This window comes from Onychomys torridus, chromosome 16, assembly GCF_903995425.1.
Source record: "Onychomys torridus chromosome 16, mOncTor1.1, whole genome shotgun sequence".
NCBI classification, from domain to species: Eukaryota; Metazoa; Chordata; class Mammalia; order Rodentia; family Cricetidae; genus Onychomys; species Onychomys torridus.
The window spans coordinates 56,669,398-56,688,958 of record NC_050458.1 but is presented as its reverse complement, the minus strand read 5'-3'; the positions used below and the strand labels follow the sequence as shown (position 1 = coordinate 56,688,958).

General features: G+C 39.2%; 1 protein-coding gene across 1 annotated transcript in view; it reads right to left on the bottom strand.

The window, feature by feature from the left end:
- Positions 1-19,561, bottom strand: part of Muc19 (mucin 19, oligomeric) — a 169,441-nt gene that overhangs the window by 37,507 nt on the left and 112,373 nt on the right. The window contains exons 77-90 of the mRNA XM_036207612.1: positions 18,551-18,616; positions 15,940-16,026; positions 15,251-15,334; positions 14,561-14,632; positions 13,954-14,040; positions 11,606-11,701; positions 9,624-9,689; positions 7,809-7,901; positions 7,327-7,392; positions 4,845-4,943; positions 4,626-4,691; positions 3,623-3,694; positions 1,121-1,195; positions 401-481 (exon numbers count right to left, since the gene is read on the bottom strand). Coding sequence (XP_036063505.1) covers positions 401-481; positions 1,121-1,195; positions 3,623-3,694; positions 4,626-4,691; positions 4,845-4,943; positions 7,327-7,392; positions 7,809-7,901; positions 9,624-9,689; positions 11,606-11,701; positions 13,954-14,040; positions 14,561-14,632; positions 15,251-15,334; positions 15,940-16,026; positions 18,551-18,616 — 1,110 coding nt within the window. The remainder of the gene's footprint in view (positions 1-400; positions 482-1,120; positions 1,196-3,622; positions 3,695-4,625; positions 4,692-4,844; positions 4,944-7,326; positions 7,393-7,808; positions 7,902-9,623; positions 9,690-11,605; positions 11,702-13,953; positions 14,041-14,560; positions 14,633-15,250; positions 15,335-15,939; positions 16,027-18,550; positions 18,617-19,561) is intronic.

The window sequence follows — 19,561 nt, the reverse complement described above, 5'->3', positions numbered from 1 at the left end:
ATCACAGCAACAGTAAATCCTAATTAAGACACTCTGTAAGTTCTATTTTCAACAAATCATCTCATTAATGAATATTGTCCTGCAAATTCTCTAAGTCATAACTTTTAGTTAAAGACTCTCAATAGACTACATTCATAAGGATAGACACATTTTCTTTATCTTTTGTTGGTTTCAGCTTTTACCTACAGATTGAAGAATGGGGAAGTTCTAATGCACTTTTGCATCTTGTACATTTAATAATACCCCAACTCACAGAAATGTCATCACATAGCCACTAATGTTTATTAATTTACAAGGTACATATGTGAGGTTAACAGGGAAACCCTGAAGTGTCAAGTAATAATATCATCATTTTAACATATTTTTACACTATTCTTATTGACTGATTATGTGTTCTTACCGTCTCTGAATGGTAGGTCATTGGTATTTCCTTTATTTTTGTCTGTTGTCGTGGTTACACCTGTAGAAACTAGAGTTGTTGCTGGTAAGATACAGACAAAATAATTAGCTGCCTAAAAATCTGTATCAGCATCATCAACACTGAAGGAATGAGGAACATAAAATTATAACTGGATATGATAAAGCAACTATGAAAGATTAAAGATATTATGACTCAATTAGATACAAGGAATAATTAAGCCTGGATTGTACTATAGGAAAAAAAAAAGTCTGTTAAGAATTCCTTTAAAAATACTTGGGCCAGAATTCTCATTCACAACTGTTTACTATCTGTGAGCCCAGGACTTATAAAGTTGGGATTTAGGTTTGCTCGGGTTCCTGCACTTTCAGCTGAGGAGTTGATGGGAGCTGAGGTTTCAATAGAGCCCGAGAAAACATCAAGGGAATGCTCATTTAAAATTTGGGTCGGCCTGGTTAACAATGAAGTTTTCTAATTATTGTTCCTCAAGAGAATATAATAGATGAATGCAGTAAATGTCAGACCTGAGTTCCCTAAACTTATATTCTACTATGATAGTCTTCAATACATTAGTTTTTTGTTCTGGCTCTGTTTTCACACAGACACAATTAAGAACCTGGGATTGGTTAACTAGATGTTCATATACTTGATGCAGCTACTGTGCTTCAAGTAAGTCCACAATTCTGAACAGCACCTGCTTACCTGGTTCTTCTCCAGGCTTGGTTGATTCACTGCCTAAGGTTCTAGTTGTTTCACCAGCTGATGGTGCAGTGGTCCCTTTTAGAGGAAACAGCACATGGACATTAGGACCGCTGATAAAGTTCATCATGCTAGGCTGCTCTCTGGGTTCACATCTCTTTCATATATTCTTTTTTCACTTCTTCATTTCCAATTCAGCATTTCCAACATTTGATCATATAACACATACAGTTTTTTAGAATAATTGTGTATGATCTATTTTATGGGATGCATTTAATTTTGCCATTTATTTATGTATTTAATGTCCTTAAGACAAACTCAGTGCTAATGAAGTGAAGATGTATACTGGAATGTACTGTGTGCTCAGCATGTTTCTTCCATCCTTCCTGTGATCATTTTCTCTCCTAGACCCTGATATGCAGGTCCTGATGGACTGTAACTGCAGAGGTGTGTTCCCTGGGTGTGCTGCCTTTCTCGCCACTAGGTGGGGGTGTTGTAGGGCCTGCTGAAGCCCATTAAAAAGAAAGTGAAATTTAAAATTGTGCTCAATGTAATAACATTGAACAGTCTCATCAACAGCCACGACCAAAATACTATTGTTTAATTTTTATCCGATGTGGAAAAAAGAAAAAAAAAACCTGGTACACATTGGTCTACAGTTATGTTTAAAATTAGCACAAGCAGTCCAGGTCTAGATTTTTCTACACAAAGCTCTGCTTCTTAAGCCATATGCTCTAAAATAATAGAGTATAAACATTCCAGTCTGCAGTAGACAGGTGCTTTAAACACAGCCTTTATAATACAAATTAAGAAATGAGATTAAGTAATTAATCTCATTTTAAAATTTAAAAAGTCACAGTACATGTTTGCATGAAGACCATTTTTTAAATAGCTATTGACATGGTACTTGTTTTCCTGCAATTTTACTAACATAGCTATCTCTAATACTTAGCCATTTTGAGCTGAGTCTTTACTTTGTGCAGTAAAGTTTTGAGAGGAAGCAGAGAACAATCTGGGCAAGCATCTATGGAAAGGGCATCTCACACATTTCTTGCTCTTTTCAAAATACAAGGCTCTGTCATTTCTGTCTTCATTGGTACCTGCTCAGATTACACCTGGTAATATTCCATTTCTCTATGATATGGAACATAAAAAAATCACCTATCTTTTAAAATGCCTATGAAAACTTAAAGTGGTCAGCTGTTGGGATCTTCCAACCGCAATATGCTACACATGAAAGCAACATTTAAGAGACTAAAGGTACAATAAATCAATGCCATTTTAGGAGGAACCATCTGTACATTATCCTGTTCTGACCATCGTTACTTGAAACAATGAATAGGGTAGAGCCCAGGTTCTTTCTCTACTATTTAGTTTCCCTGATAGGCTTCCAGGTGAGGTGACACTGGACCTCAATGCTGTGGTTTTACCTAGACTTCTAGCTAGTGAAGATATGGGAGCTGAAGTCTCAGGAGAGCCTGAGAAAGTAATAAGGATTTCCCATTTAAAGACTATGTGGACTTTGGTTCCTATAGGTAGCCTGACCCTGCAATCATTTGGTACATGGGAAATTCAATGCATCCAGAAGATTTTGGTTAGTAACATTATGAAAATCTTTTTACAATGGAGTCCTTCATGCTACATAAACTTGTAGTTGAGTTTCAATTGTTATGACTTAAAAGAGGCATTGCTTGAGAGTGACTCTCCCCATGACAGAAGTCATGACATTAAAATGCATCTTCTATGACCTGAGTCAGCTTCAGGAAGTGTCAGTTTATTCTCTGGGATTCCAGTTGTTTCAACAACAGATGGCCCACTGGTTCCTTTCAAAGTACAAAACAAAGCAGGACCATGATCTGTGATGATGTCAAACACATAACCTGCACTCTGATCTTAACATAGCTCTCCTCGACTTACATTCATGTCTCCATTTCTTGTTTACAGAAAAATTAACCAGGAGAACCCTGTATATTCGTTAGGTTATCTTGATGTTTGTTTGTTCTTGAATAAAATATTTGTCATTTCCTTAGCATCATTTTTAATAGCTCTCCAGACATTTAATCCCTATTGTTTGCAATCCAGACAGCATTTTGGAAGCAACCTTAAGGATTTGAGCAATACATACCTGCTCTCTAAGGATTCTGATACCATTATTCTGTGCAATTCTTGAATATATATCTTAAAATTTTTTCTATGTTTCAACTCATAGCAAAGACTGTAAAATTGGAACTGTCTTCTGCTGTTCTTACAGACTACTCCACTCGGGATGCTGAATTTGTTCATCCCCCATCAATATAGGCTGGGTGTCTACGTAGTTCTCTCTGATTAGAGAACACCTAATCCATCCATCCCTCAGCTACAGGCCAGCTGATGGTCAGCAGCTGAGCTTCTTGTCCTCTGTCTCTTGGATTCCTTTTCATTCTCCAGCATGGTAGAGTCCCAAGTGAAGATAACAACCAGAAGAATGTGACACTGAACACACAGTGAATTCTCCCACTTGCTTACCTGGTTCCGTGCTCGCAGAGGTGGATGGTTTGGCTGGGGCCACTGAACCAGCAGTGGTGGTCCTTGAAGAAGCTAAAGAGAAGCAAACAAACAAACAAAAGGTGGTGTTGAACTTGTGTTTTTTTTCCTTACTATTAACCATGAATAATTTGGAGTTTACAGCAAAAGGCATATCCACATTATTTTCTTAATCCTCATTTAGTCCCAGTTAGAAACTCACTTAATAGCTCAGCACTTCCTATAACTTTCATGTCTACTGGCTTCTAAGTTACCAGGGACATCTGTGGACCTACCAGAATCCTGGGATCCAGGGCCTGCTGTCCCAGAGGTGCTGCTGGCAGCTGCTTCAGAAGTTGTTCCAGAAGATGCTTTGGGTGTGCCTACCATGGCAAAATGTTAGCTTAAGAACACACACAGGTCATCAACTTGTGAAAGTAACTTGAAATAAGCTTGCTTTTGCACACCACACCGGCTATAACTGTCTCATCAGCTACATAGAGACATAGTGAAGATTACTCATACCGTCACTAGCATGGAGAGCTATTTTTCAAGACAAATGAAGCATACCAGGTAGCCCTGGCATTCAGCTAAATTTGCAATGTATGTGACAGAAATAAAATATTTCTATACACATAATTCAAGTTTCAACTATAAATGCCTTTGGTTTGTCTTTCTAGAACAGTCTTCACATGGTAAGTGTGGCATGCTACACCACTTCATTTCTGTACTAATTATTCTTGTTCTTGTACCAGTGTACATATTTAGTTTTTCACTTTCCAACCTGAAGTTGAGTGAGCCAGGCATACCTACAGGTTACTTTTTTGCCAAATTGAAATCTGAACTACTTTTAAGATGTAGAAGAAAGATTTGGGGTACATTTGTGGTCGCCTATATACTTGATTCCATGTGAACAATGTTCATATTTACTGTCTGTGAGGAAATCTTAAGTGCTATTTAAGATCACATCTGCTGCTGGATGTCCCTCTGTTGGCTCTCACAGTACCTGTTCCTCCAGATGTGCTCTTTCCAGGAGCTACAGTGGTGGCTTCTTCTGATCCTCCTCTTGATGCTATGGGAAGAAGGATGGAAGTTAACATGCACAGATAGCTACACTCATCTTCCATACATGTCCTCAGATTCCACAGCTGTTTCAGTCTCTCTCAATCCCATGGTCACACCATGTGCTGTCCCCTCCATGGCCCCTAAAGTGCCCATGTCCGACCTGGTGGTGTCACAGTGCTGGAGGATCCAGTGCCCGGGCTTCCAGGTGAGCTACCTTCGCCTGCTGCTCTGGTGGTTCCCACAGATCCCTCTGTTGAACCTGCCAAGCAAGAGCAGTGCTGTGTCACCTGAAGGGCCCTTAGCAAATGCAGCCAGACTGTCAGTGATCTGTATTGTTATCATCTTTACCACAACCTTCAGGTTTTATCCGAGGTCTACACTTTAGATGCTCAGGTCCATGTTTGGAATTACCTGAGGTTCCTGGGCTTGTGGCTCCAGTTCCTTGTTCCCTGGGTGTGCTGCCTTTTCCCTCAGTGGATATTTGTCTTGTGGTACCTCCTATGCCAATTGATGAGGAAATAATAATTTTAAATGTGTTGGACAATTATACATATATACGTATGTATAATATTGGTAAAAATCTTCTCTAAGTATCAAATTGTTTGTGAGATTCAATATAATTTATTGACATAGTAAAGGTCACTTTACTAATATACTTCCAAGAGCCCAACTCAAGCAGGTATCTCCAGTGAACTCAAACACATGTCACAGAGACTAATCTCCCATTTCCAAGTTGTCACCCACTGCTACCTTAAAGTGCCTTAAGAATGATGAGGAAAGGGAACACTGCTGTGTTACAACACAAATCTATGGACAAAAAAGTGATAACAGGTCTTCTTGTAACGACGTTTCTTTCACAGTGCAAAAGGTCTGTTGTGTATTTCAGCACATCGTGACCCAGTATAAGGTACAGACTGGAAACCCTTGGGTTTGAAAAACAAAGACTACACAAAGTTATATGACTAGTGAAGTGTGGGTTTGATGTGGAAAGACCTGGGAGAAGGACACAAACAAGATCATAATACATTGTATGAAATTCCCAAAAGATAATAAATAATTTTGTAAATAAATAAGTACACTTACTAAGAGAAATTAAAGTGGCTTGGAGCATATCCTGCCCTTTCAGAGGACCTTAGTTTGGTACCCAGCACCCATGTAGTGGTGTCTCACAACCATCTCTAACCCTAGTAACAAGAGAATCCCACATATCTGACCTCTATGGCCAATGAAATAACATACATACACACACACACACACACACACACACACACACACACACACACACCATGCACTATCTAAAGAATAAATAATAATCCTTAAAATTACTTTTCATAGAGCTTTAATTTCAATGATTCTATCAAGAGTCTTCCATCAACAGTCAAAAAATATTTCTAGTGGATTCTTTAATCCAGGCAGCATTGCACACAATACACACAATATCGTCATCTCATGTTCTACAACCTTATAAGTTGTAAGGAGTCCTCAAATCACCATGGCCATAAGCACACTCAGAGTAGATCACAGCCACACCAAACACCCCAAAACTCTTACCACTAATGTTATGGAGTACAGTGAATTGCTGTGATCCCTAGCTATTCCTTGCCATTCTACATCAACTCTACACACAGAAAATGAACTCTGTTCGCACAGCTTTGTCAGACATCTCTCTGTCAAAAACTCAGAGGAGTTGTGCTTTGTCTAGCTTTTATTCCATGGATTGGAAGGGAGGAGCCTGCTAACACACTATGGTTCCTAGAACCAAGAGTTGCTTGGTAGTTTTCAGGATCTTTATGGACCTCCTATAACTGCTATAATTAATTATTTATACGTATTTTGTTAAACAAAAGTACAGCACTGCCCTTCTGAGTCTCCCAAGCCATTTATTCTAATCCTGATTGAATAAGATTACATAAGTGAGCACACTATTTGGAGTTTATTGATGGTGGTGGCTAAGCCATCACCCCAAGGAATTGGATCTCACCAGAACTTGGGGCTCCAGTGTGAGCTTCTCCAGGAGTGCTGACACCTGCTTCTCCAGAGGTGGTTGCAGATGTGATCCTGGTTGAGCCTGATACTGATGAGTGAGGTAAGGGTCAGTTCAAGACAATGAGGAGTTAGATATTTTCTTAAAGTGTTAAGAATCCTTCTTCATTTAAAAAATGGAAGAATCTGCCTTCATACAACACTGGGAGATGATATGCTTAATCTCATTAAGTCCTTTAATTCTGATTATGTGTCCTGTCCATTAGAATAGTCTTCCTTGGTGTGGATGACTTAATATTCACCATCTCATGATCTTGTCTTTCCTTATTCCTATAACATCATCCACACAATTCACATAATTTCTCCCTGTTTGCTTCTTCTTTTCTGTTTCTATCCTCTCTTAATATAAAAATCTGATATGTCTGAAAAGACAAGTGAGGAGATAATCATCTTTCTTGCTTTCTCTATATTCCATTTAGTATCACATAGAGTATTAAAAATAACCAAACATTTTGGGTTTGTTTCTGATATCTACAGCAATTGGCAGCAAATGGCAAACTGTGAGACAGTTCCCAGGAAACTGGACCACTGATGAAATTATGAACACCAAGTTCACAAATCTACTGCCTCAGTTTACCTCTGCTAAATAGCCTCAGTACCTGTTCCTTGAGGCGTGCTTTCCTCAGCAACTGCAGTGGTGGCTACATCTGTTCCTCCTCTTGTTCCTATGACAGAAGAATGGGGTTTAATAAGTAGAGAAGTCTAAGAATAAAGTCGTTCAGGATATCTTGGGCCATTGGTATTTACAATATCATCTTTTTGGGTCTCCTTGTAAACCCCAGTGAGGACCTCAGCCCCTGAAGAGGCTTTCTGACCTGATGGTGTAACAGAGCTGGTGGTCCCAGTGCCTAGTGTTCCAGGTGAGCTTCCCTTTCCAGCTTCAGCACTGGTTCCCACAGATCCTCCCGTTGAACCTGGCAAAGAAGAGCAATAGATTCCAATGCACTGCTGATGCTTTGAAGAGGATTCTGGGAAACGCAATCACACTTTCAATGGCCTGCACTCCCACCATGTCCACAACAGCCTTCATGTTTTCCTGCTTGGGCATATCTTAGACACTTTAGTGCATGCTTGGAATTACCTGAGATTCCTAGGGTGGTAGCTGCAGTGCCTTCTTCCCTGGGTGTGCCGGCTGTTTCTTTTGTAGGTGTTGACATAGTGGGCCCTCCTTCACCTAATAATGAGAAAACAGCAACTGAAAATGCCCTAGACAAAAATCAAATATCCGTGCTGTTTAGATCTACTCCAACTGCACTTATTGTTCCTTGGATATGTTTGGATGTGATTCGGGGCATACTCCAGGTCACTGAACTGGTTAAGAACACATTCACAAGTCAAACTCTGGCATCTATATCCAGCTGATTATATTACATACATGAGATAATAACTAATAATAATGCAGTCTCAACCTGTGGTAGTTTTATGCTTCAAAATTGTGGTCAAATTAAGTAGAAAAGAAAAATATTTAAAGAGAATTAATAAAAACCTAAGCCTTTTTCAACAGAGAAATACTACCCCACTGTGTCATTGGTATGTTTTCCCATGAATATGAGCTCAATTTGAGGCCTTAGTACATCACTCCTGTAAGAAGCAGTGTGGGATTGCTCTCAGCCAAGAACAAAATCTCACATTTCCTGCTCATGACAGTGCTTGATAAACAAAGGTTACAAGGGACTGAGTTTTTCATAAGGCCTCAATAACCTAATTCAGTCTTTAGGAAACTGGGTTCATGGGTATTGTTTTAAAATTATAATCAGTTAGAAGACTCTGGATTACTTAGTATCTTAAACTTTCTTCCTTTGTTTGATAATTTGAACAAGACTGGTCCCCACAGGCTCATATATATGCTTCTCTAGCTTGTGGAACTGTTTTGGAAGGAATAGGAGGTGTGGCTTTGTTGGGGCAGATGTGTGACTATGCTTGTGCTGTGACATATCTAAAGGCCATGCCACTCCCTGTTTATTTCTTTCTCTCCCTTCTGCCTACAGATCAGGATGTTAGCTGTCAACTATTGCCCACAATTAAATGTTTCCTTTTATGAGTTTCCTTGGTCATGGTGTTTCATCATAGCAATAGTAACCCTAACTCAGACAGTCGATGTACATTCTATTTTTCAACAAATTATTTTATTAATGAATATTATTCTGCAAAGTGTCTAAGACATACTTAAGTCAGAACTCTCACAGCCTAGATTCCCAAGGGCAAGCACATTCTTTTTATCTTTTTGGTGGGGTAAGGGTTGTAAGTTTATTCACAGAATGGGAGAAGTTTCAGAGGTGAGTTCTAATGCCGTTTTATAGCTTATACATTTCCTAATATTCCAAATCACAGGGATGTCATCACCTCGCCATTAATGCTGACTAACATTCAAGGTGTGCATGTGAGGTTAGCAGGGAATCTCTCAAGTGTCAAGTAAGTACATCATTATTTTATTAAACTATTTTTGCACTTTCCCAAGTGACTTATTAAGTCATTCCAAGACTTACCTTTGTCTGTTGATGTGGTTACAGCTGAAGATTGTAGATTTGCCTCTGTTAAGTCACAGAAAAAAATAATTAGCTGCCTAAATATCTGCGTGAGCATTTTCAACACTCAAGGAAGGAGGAGCAGAACTTTACTACATGATACATTAAAGCAACAGTGAAAGATTAAAATACTACAAATCAATTAAACATAAGGATTAATAAAGCCTGTTGTTGTATTTGAGGGAAAAAAGTTCATTCAGAACTCAAAATGCAACAAACATTTTTGTGTATCTTTCTCATCTATGGAGCACTTGGCCTTATACAGGAAATGATGTGACAACTCTTCAGGAAAACTTCTATCATTGATGGAATCAGGACACTAAGCTCTCAGGTATCCTCCTTGCCTATCACCTTTCCCTGCCCATCATTACCTGTCCTTACAGATGTGCTTCCTGCTGTGGCTCTGGTAGTAGCTGTGCTTGTTCCTCCATTTGTGCCTGTGCATTAAACAGTGAAGGAAGAAACCACTGGGTCATTCCATGGTTCCTTCATGACATTAGTTCCTTCAAAGTTGTTCTTGTTCACATTTCCTTACCCCCATTTTCCCAATCTGAGTCTTAGAGACAACTGACCCAGATCCCACCTCAACTCTAAATTAGTAGCTCTTATTGTAAGGTGACATTTTATTTGTGCTGAAATGTGATTTTATTTGTATGTTAATAAATAAAGTTGCCTGGCGGTCAGAGCTAAGAGCAAGCCAGAAAGAAGTCTGGCAGTAGTAGCACACACCCTTAATCCTGAACACATGACAGGCAGAGTCTCTGTGTGTTCAAGGACACAGCCAGCATGGAGACACATGCCTTTAATCTCAATACCAACCATAGAGACCTAGAGGTCTTTATAGACATGCAGTGACAAGGAAGTCATGTGGTTGGGTTTAGAACCAATGAGAAGGCAGAACAGAAAGGCAATAAAAAAATACAGACACACAGGAAGTAGGTCTCTTTCTCAGGGGCAGGATGGCAGAGGCAGTGGGTGGTAAGAAGGTGGTCTCAGCTCTAGGCTACTGCCCTCTGATGTCTGGGCGTTTAACTCTGCATTTGGCTCTGTGTTTCTTATTTAATCAGACCGTTCAGAATTACATCTACACTACTGTACTTGTTGGGGCATCAGAGTGAGAGGTTCCTGGCCTAATGCTCCTGTTGTGTTCACACAATTGACCCTGCTATGTTCACACTCATGGTCTTGCTCTGCTCACAAGCATGATCCTGAGGGTCTTATCAACTCTCCATTTGTCCCCAACAAACTAGACCAAAGGCATTTTAACATATGCTCATTCCCTTGTGGGGATATTAAGAAATGTGGGCAAAATAGCAACCTGTGTGTTTCTTTCAGGACTCCTCCAGCCTTCCTCTGATACTTTCCCCATCATAGGACATTGAAGGGCAGGCCCTGACTCACCTGACACTGCTGGACTGGTGACTCCAGGGCTGTGTTGCCCAGGTGAGCTGCTTTTCTCAGCAACATGTGTGGATGTGATAGGACCTGCTGTTACCAATTTAAAAGAAATGGCCTTTAAAATTGCTCCAGATATCATCAACTCATTGAACATTATCATAAACATCTGAGACAGAAAACTCCACCAGTCTAAGTGTAGAAGTTCTATCCAAATCAGATTTTCCATGTATGTGTATGAAATGAATTATTTTGTAAAGCCTGTAATCTGTTCCCATGGATACTTTGAACACAGCCATTACAATATTAATGGGGATATTCGATTAAAAGCAATTTCCAGTCTTTGGGGCTTATAACAGTACATGAAAAACAATGTGAAGGTTCTCAGTGAAAGCCTTGATGCCAACTGCCTTCTTAATGCAAAATCCTCAGGCCCACTGCCTGGAGTTCCCCTATCAGCCGCCCACTACCTGCTACTCCATATGTGTTTGAACCAGCAGCTGCAAATGTGAGCTGTACCTGCTCCCCGACTCATGCCTGGAACAGCCGAGGAGCAGCAGGAAGAACAGTGCTTGACGTACCAACAGAGAACAGTCTCGGGACATTGCATAGTTTCACTTGTATCTCAAATCCTACACTGCCACCCTGTTACCTCCCCTTGATCTCAATCTCTCACTTCTATCTTGTTCACATCTGTGTTGTGACTTGCCACAAGTGCTCCTGAGACTGCAGGAGCCCCCTCTTCCTGCTGTTCCAGATGTTTCCTCTGCCTCTTCCTGACGTAACTACCGTATCACAGACTCCCCTACTCTGCTCAATAAACACAGTAGCAGTGGTTGAAAGCAATTCAAGTCAACGTTTTAATCATCTTATGCATTTCCACGTTTTGCACACCCACCCCATCTTCCACAGTTTGGATATTTTCAATGTCTAATGTAAGGTGCATATTCTGACTCACCTGAGGTTCCTAGGCTTGTCCCTTCAGAGCCCTGTTCCCTGGGTGTGCTGCCTTCTCCACTTCCAGACACTGGTGTGGTAGAACTTGCTATTTCTCCTTAGTTAAAGCAAAAAGGAATGTTTAAAAGTCATGTGTCCTCATAGTAGTCTGAAGCTAATATTATTTTTCCATTTATCAGACTCTGGGAAGTGCCTTGCTCCAAGGGCCCTGTTGGTAGACACCAGAACTGTTAACCAAATTCTACTCCCAGGACTTTATTCTATAACCTGAGTTCCTCATGTGGTATGTAGAAAAACAACCATTTGTGAAGTTTCTGGTCTATGGTAGACAGATACTTTGTAAAGTAACATCTACAAAACCCAGATACAAGTTGTTTAATTCAGACCATACAATGTCCAAGCCATTGTTCATGAGCATTACATGAAATGCAACACCCCCAGACTCCTGTTTTCTTCTTCACTTCATGCTCGTTATGGACAGTGTTGCACAGTTGTAGGAGCTCATGGACAAGCTTTGGGCACTCCGCTGAAAATCCCTGTGCTACCCATCTGATAGCCTGACAATAGCCAACTAAGATGCCAAATGACCTAGCAACTAATGTAGAACTTAATTACTACCTAAATGGTCATTACTTAAAATATTCAGTAATTTCATCAATTTAATTGAAATAAGTCATTTTCTTAATTTTGGTGCACTATATAGATTATATCTTTCATTCCAGTAGTTTTAATATAAACAATACCTTATTCATAACATTATTTTGTCGTAAGTTCCACAAAAAGAAACTTGATAATCAAAAATAAGCACAGGACAATTAAAACCACACCACTAATTAGATAATCAATTTATAATTCATGTGAATAGATGAGAAATATGGTCTAGTTGGTCTATAAAAACTTCATTTATCTTAAAAGCAGTAAGAACTATTCATAGAGTTCACCTGAGGCAATGATGTCTTCTGGAACTCCATTCTGTCATTACAATGGTTGGAATATAAATAGGGAGGAAGTTGGGGCAGGCTAAAGAAGCCAGAAGGTATGCTCTGGATTGATGTCAATTGCTTTAATACCTTGTGAGTCACTCCACTATATCAGCTAAGGCAGGTAAATGGGGGTATATAGAATTCAACAAGCTTACACAGGGCCCTGCTTCAGACTGGCTAGGAAGCACATACTGAATAACAAACACTGTATCTGGGCTGGCCAGCAAGTGGCCTGCATGATGAAACAGGCAAATTGGAAGCAAAAGAAAAGAAGCCAATTTATCACAAGAAGAATTTTTGTGGCCTTGAGGTAGTTTGTCTTTGATCAAATTATTTATTCTTGAATAATGTCAGTGATGTTCTATTCCTAGCAATGGTTAAGTTAGTCAGAAATATAGACTCTAAGGCACACTCTCTTGACTTGGGCCAGATAAAAACTCCTACAGGCTCAGAACAGTATGAAGATTTTTATTTTTATTTTCTTATTTTATTTTCTTATTTCATGGTAAATAAATTTCATAGCACATATCATAGTGGTATTAATGTTGACTGACTTATAAAGAACCTATTTCAAAAGAAATTAGAAATTGCAATGGGATGTAATCCCCCACTGAATTATAAATAGTTCTTACTGAATGTTTCCCAACTCTCCTATTAGTAACCTCTTTCTATACTTGATTTATGGCTCTACTCAGACTAAAATTACTGCCCAGTTGAAATACAAGACTTCTGCTTACAGAAATACTCTGAGGAGCATAATAATTGTTTCATATCTTTGCATCACTTGCTTTGAAGGTTGTGATAGATGTGATCCTGTTGACAGTTTCTAGTGTTATACTTGGCAATTCTTTTTTTTTTTTTTTTTTTTTTTTGCCAGAGCTGAGGATTGAACCCAGGGCCTTCTACTTGCTAGGCAAGTGCTCTACCACTGAGCTAAATCCCCAACCCCATACTTGGCAATATTCTAAGGAAATGAATAAATCAAGCTTTAAAATAAGCATGTATGGGGCTAGAGTAATAGATCACTGGTCCCCATCACCCATTTCATATAGCTCACAACCACTTATAACTCCATATCCTGGGTATCCATTGTCCTGCTTTGGATTCCTAGGGCACATTAGGCACATGCATATATATGATACTTAAATAAATGAGCATTTATGCTGACTATGTATTCATGGGATCTTGTAAGTCCAGTGTGGTACAGTTTCAAAGGCAGCTACTGGGCAGACTATAATAAATACATTTTGACTGTTTTAGTTGGATAATCACATAAGGCTGATAACAGAGTTGAAAAATATCTGGAGAGAATTGTGACACCAATTCTTGGCTTGAGTAAGGATTCTTTTCCCTTCAGTTAATTTACCTGCTGTGAGTACAGGATTGGAGACGCTGAGGCTCAGTATAGGCATTGTATCTACACTACCAAACAGGGAGGTGAAGTTTTCATAGACTATGAGAAAACAACAAAGGGGCCACATATCTAAAGTCTTCTACCAGAAGACTTCATCCTGTAATCACTCTTTCCATGAAATTTTGTTTGTTTGTTTGTTTGTTTGTTTGTTTGGAGACAGGGTTTCTCTGTGTAGCTTTAGAGCCTTTCCTGTAACTCACTCTGTAGCCCAGGCTGGCCTCAAACTCACAGAGATCCACCTGCCTTTGTCTCCCCAGTGCTGGGATTAAAGGTGTGTGCCACCACTGCCCAGCTCCATGAAAATTTGAGTAAACAAATTCACTGATTTTAATGCCAGAACTCCCTATATATTTTAATACAAAGTTCTAGCAGATTTCTTTTAGTCTCATTTTTATTCAAAAATCCATCTTTTTGCATCGTGAATTGGGTCAACTATATCTGTGTATTCATGTCCAGATATTTTTACCAACTGCGATTCAAAAAAATTAACAAGGTATGGACAAACCATTCTCCATTTTTCAGACAGCCTCAGCCTTTCCAGGACACAGCACCAACTCACCTGCTTTGCCTTCAGTTGAGGTCAGCTCACTGCTTGGGGATCTAGTCGTTCCAGCTGATGGTCCAGTCGTTCCTTTCAAAACACACAGTGAAATGGTTGTGACAAGGCAGCAGGCCAAGGTGATCTCTGCTGCCTAGCATCTTATTCATTTGTGGGTCCTTCCTACTTCTGCTTCTGTCTTCCCAAGTTGTGAACCTCACATCTTACAGGAGTCTTTGAATCCTTTGCTGGACTTTTTTTTTTTTAATTTTTCATAGAAATAAGTTAGTTTTTGATCCCTGGGACAAGTTGCCTGTCAGAAACAACTGGATGTTTCAGATATATTCCCACTTAGGCCCCTTTTCCATGGCTCCACAATTAATGGGATTGTGAAGGACACAATTCTGAACTTTTCTCATTAGTACTAACTTGTAGCTGGCAGAGAAAGTCATGAACTCTAGGTGAAGAGTCCCTAAACTCAGGGCAAGACTCTCAGGATCATCATGACCCTTAAGCACACACAAGAACATAATGATGACATAAGGTTCTAGTGCAGTTCTCCTTTTCCTACTGACTGACACATAGAGCAGGAACTAGGCTTCCTGTCCCTGAGACAGACATGTCCTTCCTACAGTCCATGGATATGAGTGAAAACATATGCAACCCTTTGATTGATTTCTGAAGACTCGGAGCCTTCTCTTTTCTATTTACCTGATTTGCTGTTGGCAGAGGTTGAGGGCAGGTTGGAGGAGACTCCTGGGGTGGTAGTGTGGCCAGAAGACACAACTGTGCTCCCTAAATCCAGGAAAACATGGATAATACTAGTGTTATTCATGACATTGTTAGAAGTGTTCATAGATTTTTATTTATTTATTTTTATTATTATTATTATGTGTTTTAATTTTATACATCAGCCATGGGTTCCCCTGTCCTCCCCCCTCCCGCCCCCCCCCCCTCCCCTCCATTCCCATCTCCTCCAGGGCCCAGACTCCCCTGGGGATTCATTTAAACCTGGTGGATTCAGTACAGCCAGGTCCTGTCCCCTCCTTCCAGGCTGAGCATGTGACCCTGAGTAAGCCCAAGGTTCCAAACAGCCAGCTCATGCACTAAGGACAGGTCCTGGTCCCACTGCCTGGGTGCCTCCCAAACAGATCAAGCTGTTCAATTGTCTCACTTATCCAGAGGGCCTGATCTAGTTGGGGGGCTCCACAGCCACTGGTTCATAATTCATGTGCTTCCATTCGATTGGCTATTTATCCCTGTGCTTAGCAAAATGGCAAATCTACATACCACTCCCAAGCCCTTAATTCAACTACTCTTTCAATTTGACTATAGGCCATCATCTGTTTCATCCGGAACATGAGGGGTTGATAGGAAACACTCGGTCTGTCGTCTCTTACCAGAACCTGGGGCTGCTGTACTTGCAGCTGCAGGACTGCTGCCACCTGCCAGACCAGTGGTTGTTGCAGATGATCCCTCGGACGTGCCTGATATTTATTGTGGTAAAAAAGAAGGCCATGAGTATGTCATTCCATTCTCTAAACACACCACATTTTCATTATCCATTCATCAATAGACAGACATCTAGGCTGTTTCCATTCCCTGGCTAATATAAGCAGAGGAACAATGGACATGGATGAACAAGTACCTCTGTAGTAGGATGTGAGCCCTTTGAAAATAGGTCTAAGAATCAAGCTGGATCATGTGGTTTGGGAGGAACCTCCACATTGATATCCATGGTGGCTAAACCAGTTTGCTGTCCCAGCAGTAAATAAAAGTTCCCCTTGCCACATATCCCTAATAGCATTTGTTCTCATTTTTTATATCTTTGCCATTCTGAACAGGGTTAGACAGAATCTCAATGCAGTTTTGATTTGCATTTCTTTTTTTTTAAATGGAAGTATTTTATTGTGATTCCATAGAATAGAAACCATATTACATCTGCCTAACCACAGCAAAAATGAGTCAAAAGTAGTAGTACTAGTAATTCAAGTATTCATTCTGAATGAAAAGAGGATGGTTTTCAAATATAATTTTGCATTGATTAGTATTAGTGTGTTCTCTTAAACTTCTGTATTGAACAACAAATGACTAGGTATAGTTTTTTCAATGGTACTAGATTGGAAAAAAAAGCTTACAAACTTCCCATTCACTTCCTGTCTTTGCTGTTACACTTGCCTCACTCTATCATCACACTGAATTCCTCTCATCTTCCACATCATTTCCAAGGGAATCTTGAGGGAAATAGATCTGTCTTCCCTTGAAAGCATATGGACAATCCCAATTCCCCCAACTCCATTCCGTCCTTTTGAAATGTGTTTCTTTTTGGCATAATAGAACAAAATACTAGTAGGATTTAGAAAATCTAAATTCTGGCTCCTTGTACCATAAACTACAAACAATTCAGTCACATGTTCTTTAGACATCCACCTTAACTACAAGAACTTGTATTTGCTTGGTCCTTTGTCATTTATTGTCACCACTATCCTGAACTCATACAAGGTGCATTATACTTTTATAGCAATGAAATTACAGAGGCCAAACAATACTGCCAAGAACCCATAGGTATAACATGCCATATTGCCTCATCTGAGATTCTATTACTGGAGTGTGTTATGCTCCTGAGTTTAAGTGAATGAACTGGTACTTTCCCATGCCCTTCATGGACTGTAATTTTACTTTTGATTTGCATTTCTTTTGAGGGTATTGAATAAATGTAAAAATATCCTTCAAGCATTTGCATTGTATATTTTGAAAACTCTCTGTTTAACTGTGTTACTTGTTTCTTGGTGTTTAGTTTTGTGAGTTCTGGGTATAGTCTCCTTACCAAACCTCTGTTAGACATATAATAGATTTAAACATAAAGAAATATGTTATGATTGTGAACAGAAATATACTACATTGTTCCCTCTCAAAAGTAAATGTATCAAAATCAGTGCCATCTTAAGTTTATATATTTTATTATATGTGTATGTATGTATGAATGTATATATACATATTCTATACGCTCATTCCTTTAAAATCATATTCATTAACTATAAAACATATCAAACGAGTTGCCTATCCATTGATGAATGGATACTGAAAATCCAGTGTATATACAAAATGGAATAGTGCTCACCTCTCATGAAAATTGAAGGGAAAACTATTTAAAAACCAATTAAATGAGAATATATAATATTAAACTAGGTCACACAATCTCAGAAAGCAAAAAACCTGCATGTTTTTCTCGCATAATTGGGATCTCATAATATGTGCATGCATAAATATAAACAAATGTTCATGTGGGTACAGTATGACATGAAGGAAAGAGAACAAGAAATTCTGAGTGAAAGGGGATGAGAAAGGATGGAAAGCAACTAATAAAGGTTTTAAGAAAGAAGATATAAATCAAACTGTTTTGCTAGTTCTAATTCTCTCACAGATTTTAGTTTTAGGTGATAGATAAGTGAACATATTATATTTGATGCTAAAACTGAAAAATTTAATGTGAAATATTACAGCTTCTAGTGGAATGTCTGTTCTAACTTTATAGGGGTTCATTGAGTTGTATAGACATTGGGTCAGGTTACTTTCAGCATCTTGACATTTTGGTTTATTAAGCAAAAGGTTTTAGTGACAATATTTATATGACTTAAAAATTAAAACCTAGTAAATGAGTAATGTCAAACTCATCACTGACAGAAGCTTATGAAGGTGGAGGGCAGTAGTGAGCATTTCTGCATACATAACTGCTGGTATCCTTAGATATTAGATTCTTACTTCATAATTGCTAATTTTTCTTAAGTAAAAATGATTTCCTTTCATGACAGATTTGACCCCAAAACTGTGAGGAAATAAAAAACCTTTCTATCTTCTTTGGTCAGAAATTTATTCGCAGAAAGGAAGGTGAATAATAGTGTATCACATCTGTAACAGTGGTCAGCTTCCCCACAGAAACTCATCCTACCTCATAAGTGAAATGCTCACTTATCGGGGACCTAGGTAAGCTCTGCTCAGATCACTCTGTACCTGCAATTCCAGATGTGTTTTCACCAGTAGCTCCAGTGCTGGCTTCTTGTGTTCCTCTACTTGTTCCTAAGGGGATAAGTATGGTTTTAAGGTCACAGTGATAGCTACAAGTCTCCCAAGGCAATGAATCTACAGTGCGGTCCTTGGTGACCTTTCCTGCAATTCATTATCACACACATTTCTGGGCAACACTTGTGTGAGACCTTGCCAGAGTCCACCAAGAAATTCCTGTCTTGCCTGGTGGGTTTCCAGTGGTGACTCCTGTATCAGGATGCTCAGGTGTGGTCTCTCCCTCTGCTCCTGTGGTAACTCCCACAGACTGTCCTGTTGTGACTAAAAAGCAAAGGACCCATGCTAGAAACATGTACTAGTTCTCAGAAGGGAGACATAAAGAGTTCAAGACCAAATCTTATGATATGAACATGTCTATCTTTCATATAATATGGAAGAATCATGGCTAGGGTTTTGATTCTGCATGAAAATATGATGGTCTACCTCCTTTTTATTCACCTATTTGAATCAAGTACTCATATGCTTATTGAAACCAACAGGGACTTTTAGATATATTTCTACCTGGGTAGTTCATATAAGAAAACACATTTATGGCTGGAGAGGTAGCTCAAAGGTTAAGAACAATGGCTGTTCCTCCAGTTCAATTCCCAGCAACCATATGGTGGCTCAAAACCATCTAAAATGAGATCTGGTGCCCACTTCTGGCCTGCAGGCATACATGCAGGCAGAATATTGTATACATAATAAATAAATAAATCATAAAAAAGAAAACACACATTCAATAACCATGATAAAGAAGACATTCAGAATGTTTCTACTTGATATTAACTAACTTAGAGTCAGGATAGTAAACCTTAGCTCTCATGACTCAGTGTCCTTAAGCTCCAAGAAAGGAATCAAGGCCATCATTGTCCCAAATGAATAAATGGTGATATCATCAGCCCCACACTTGTTACCTGAAGACTCATAGTCTTGTGATATAAATGCCATTCTAACATT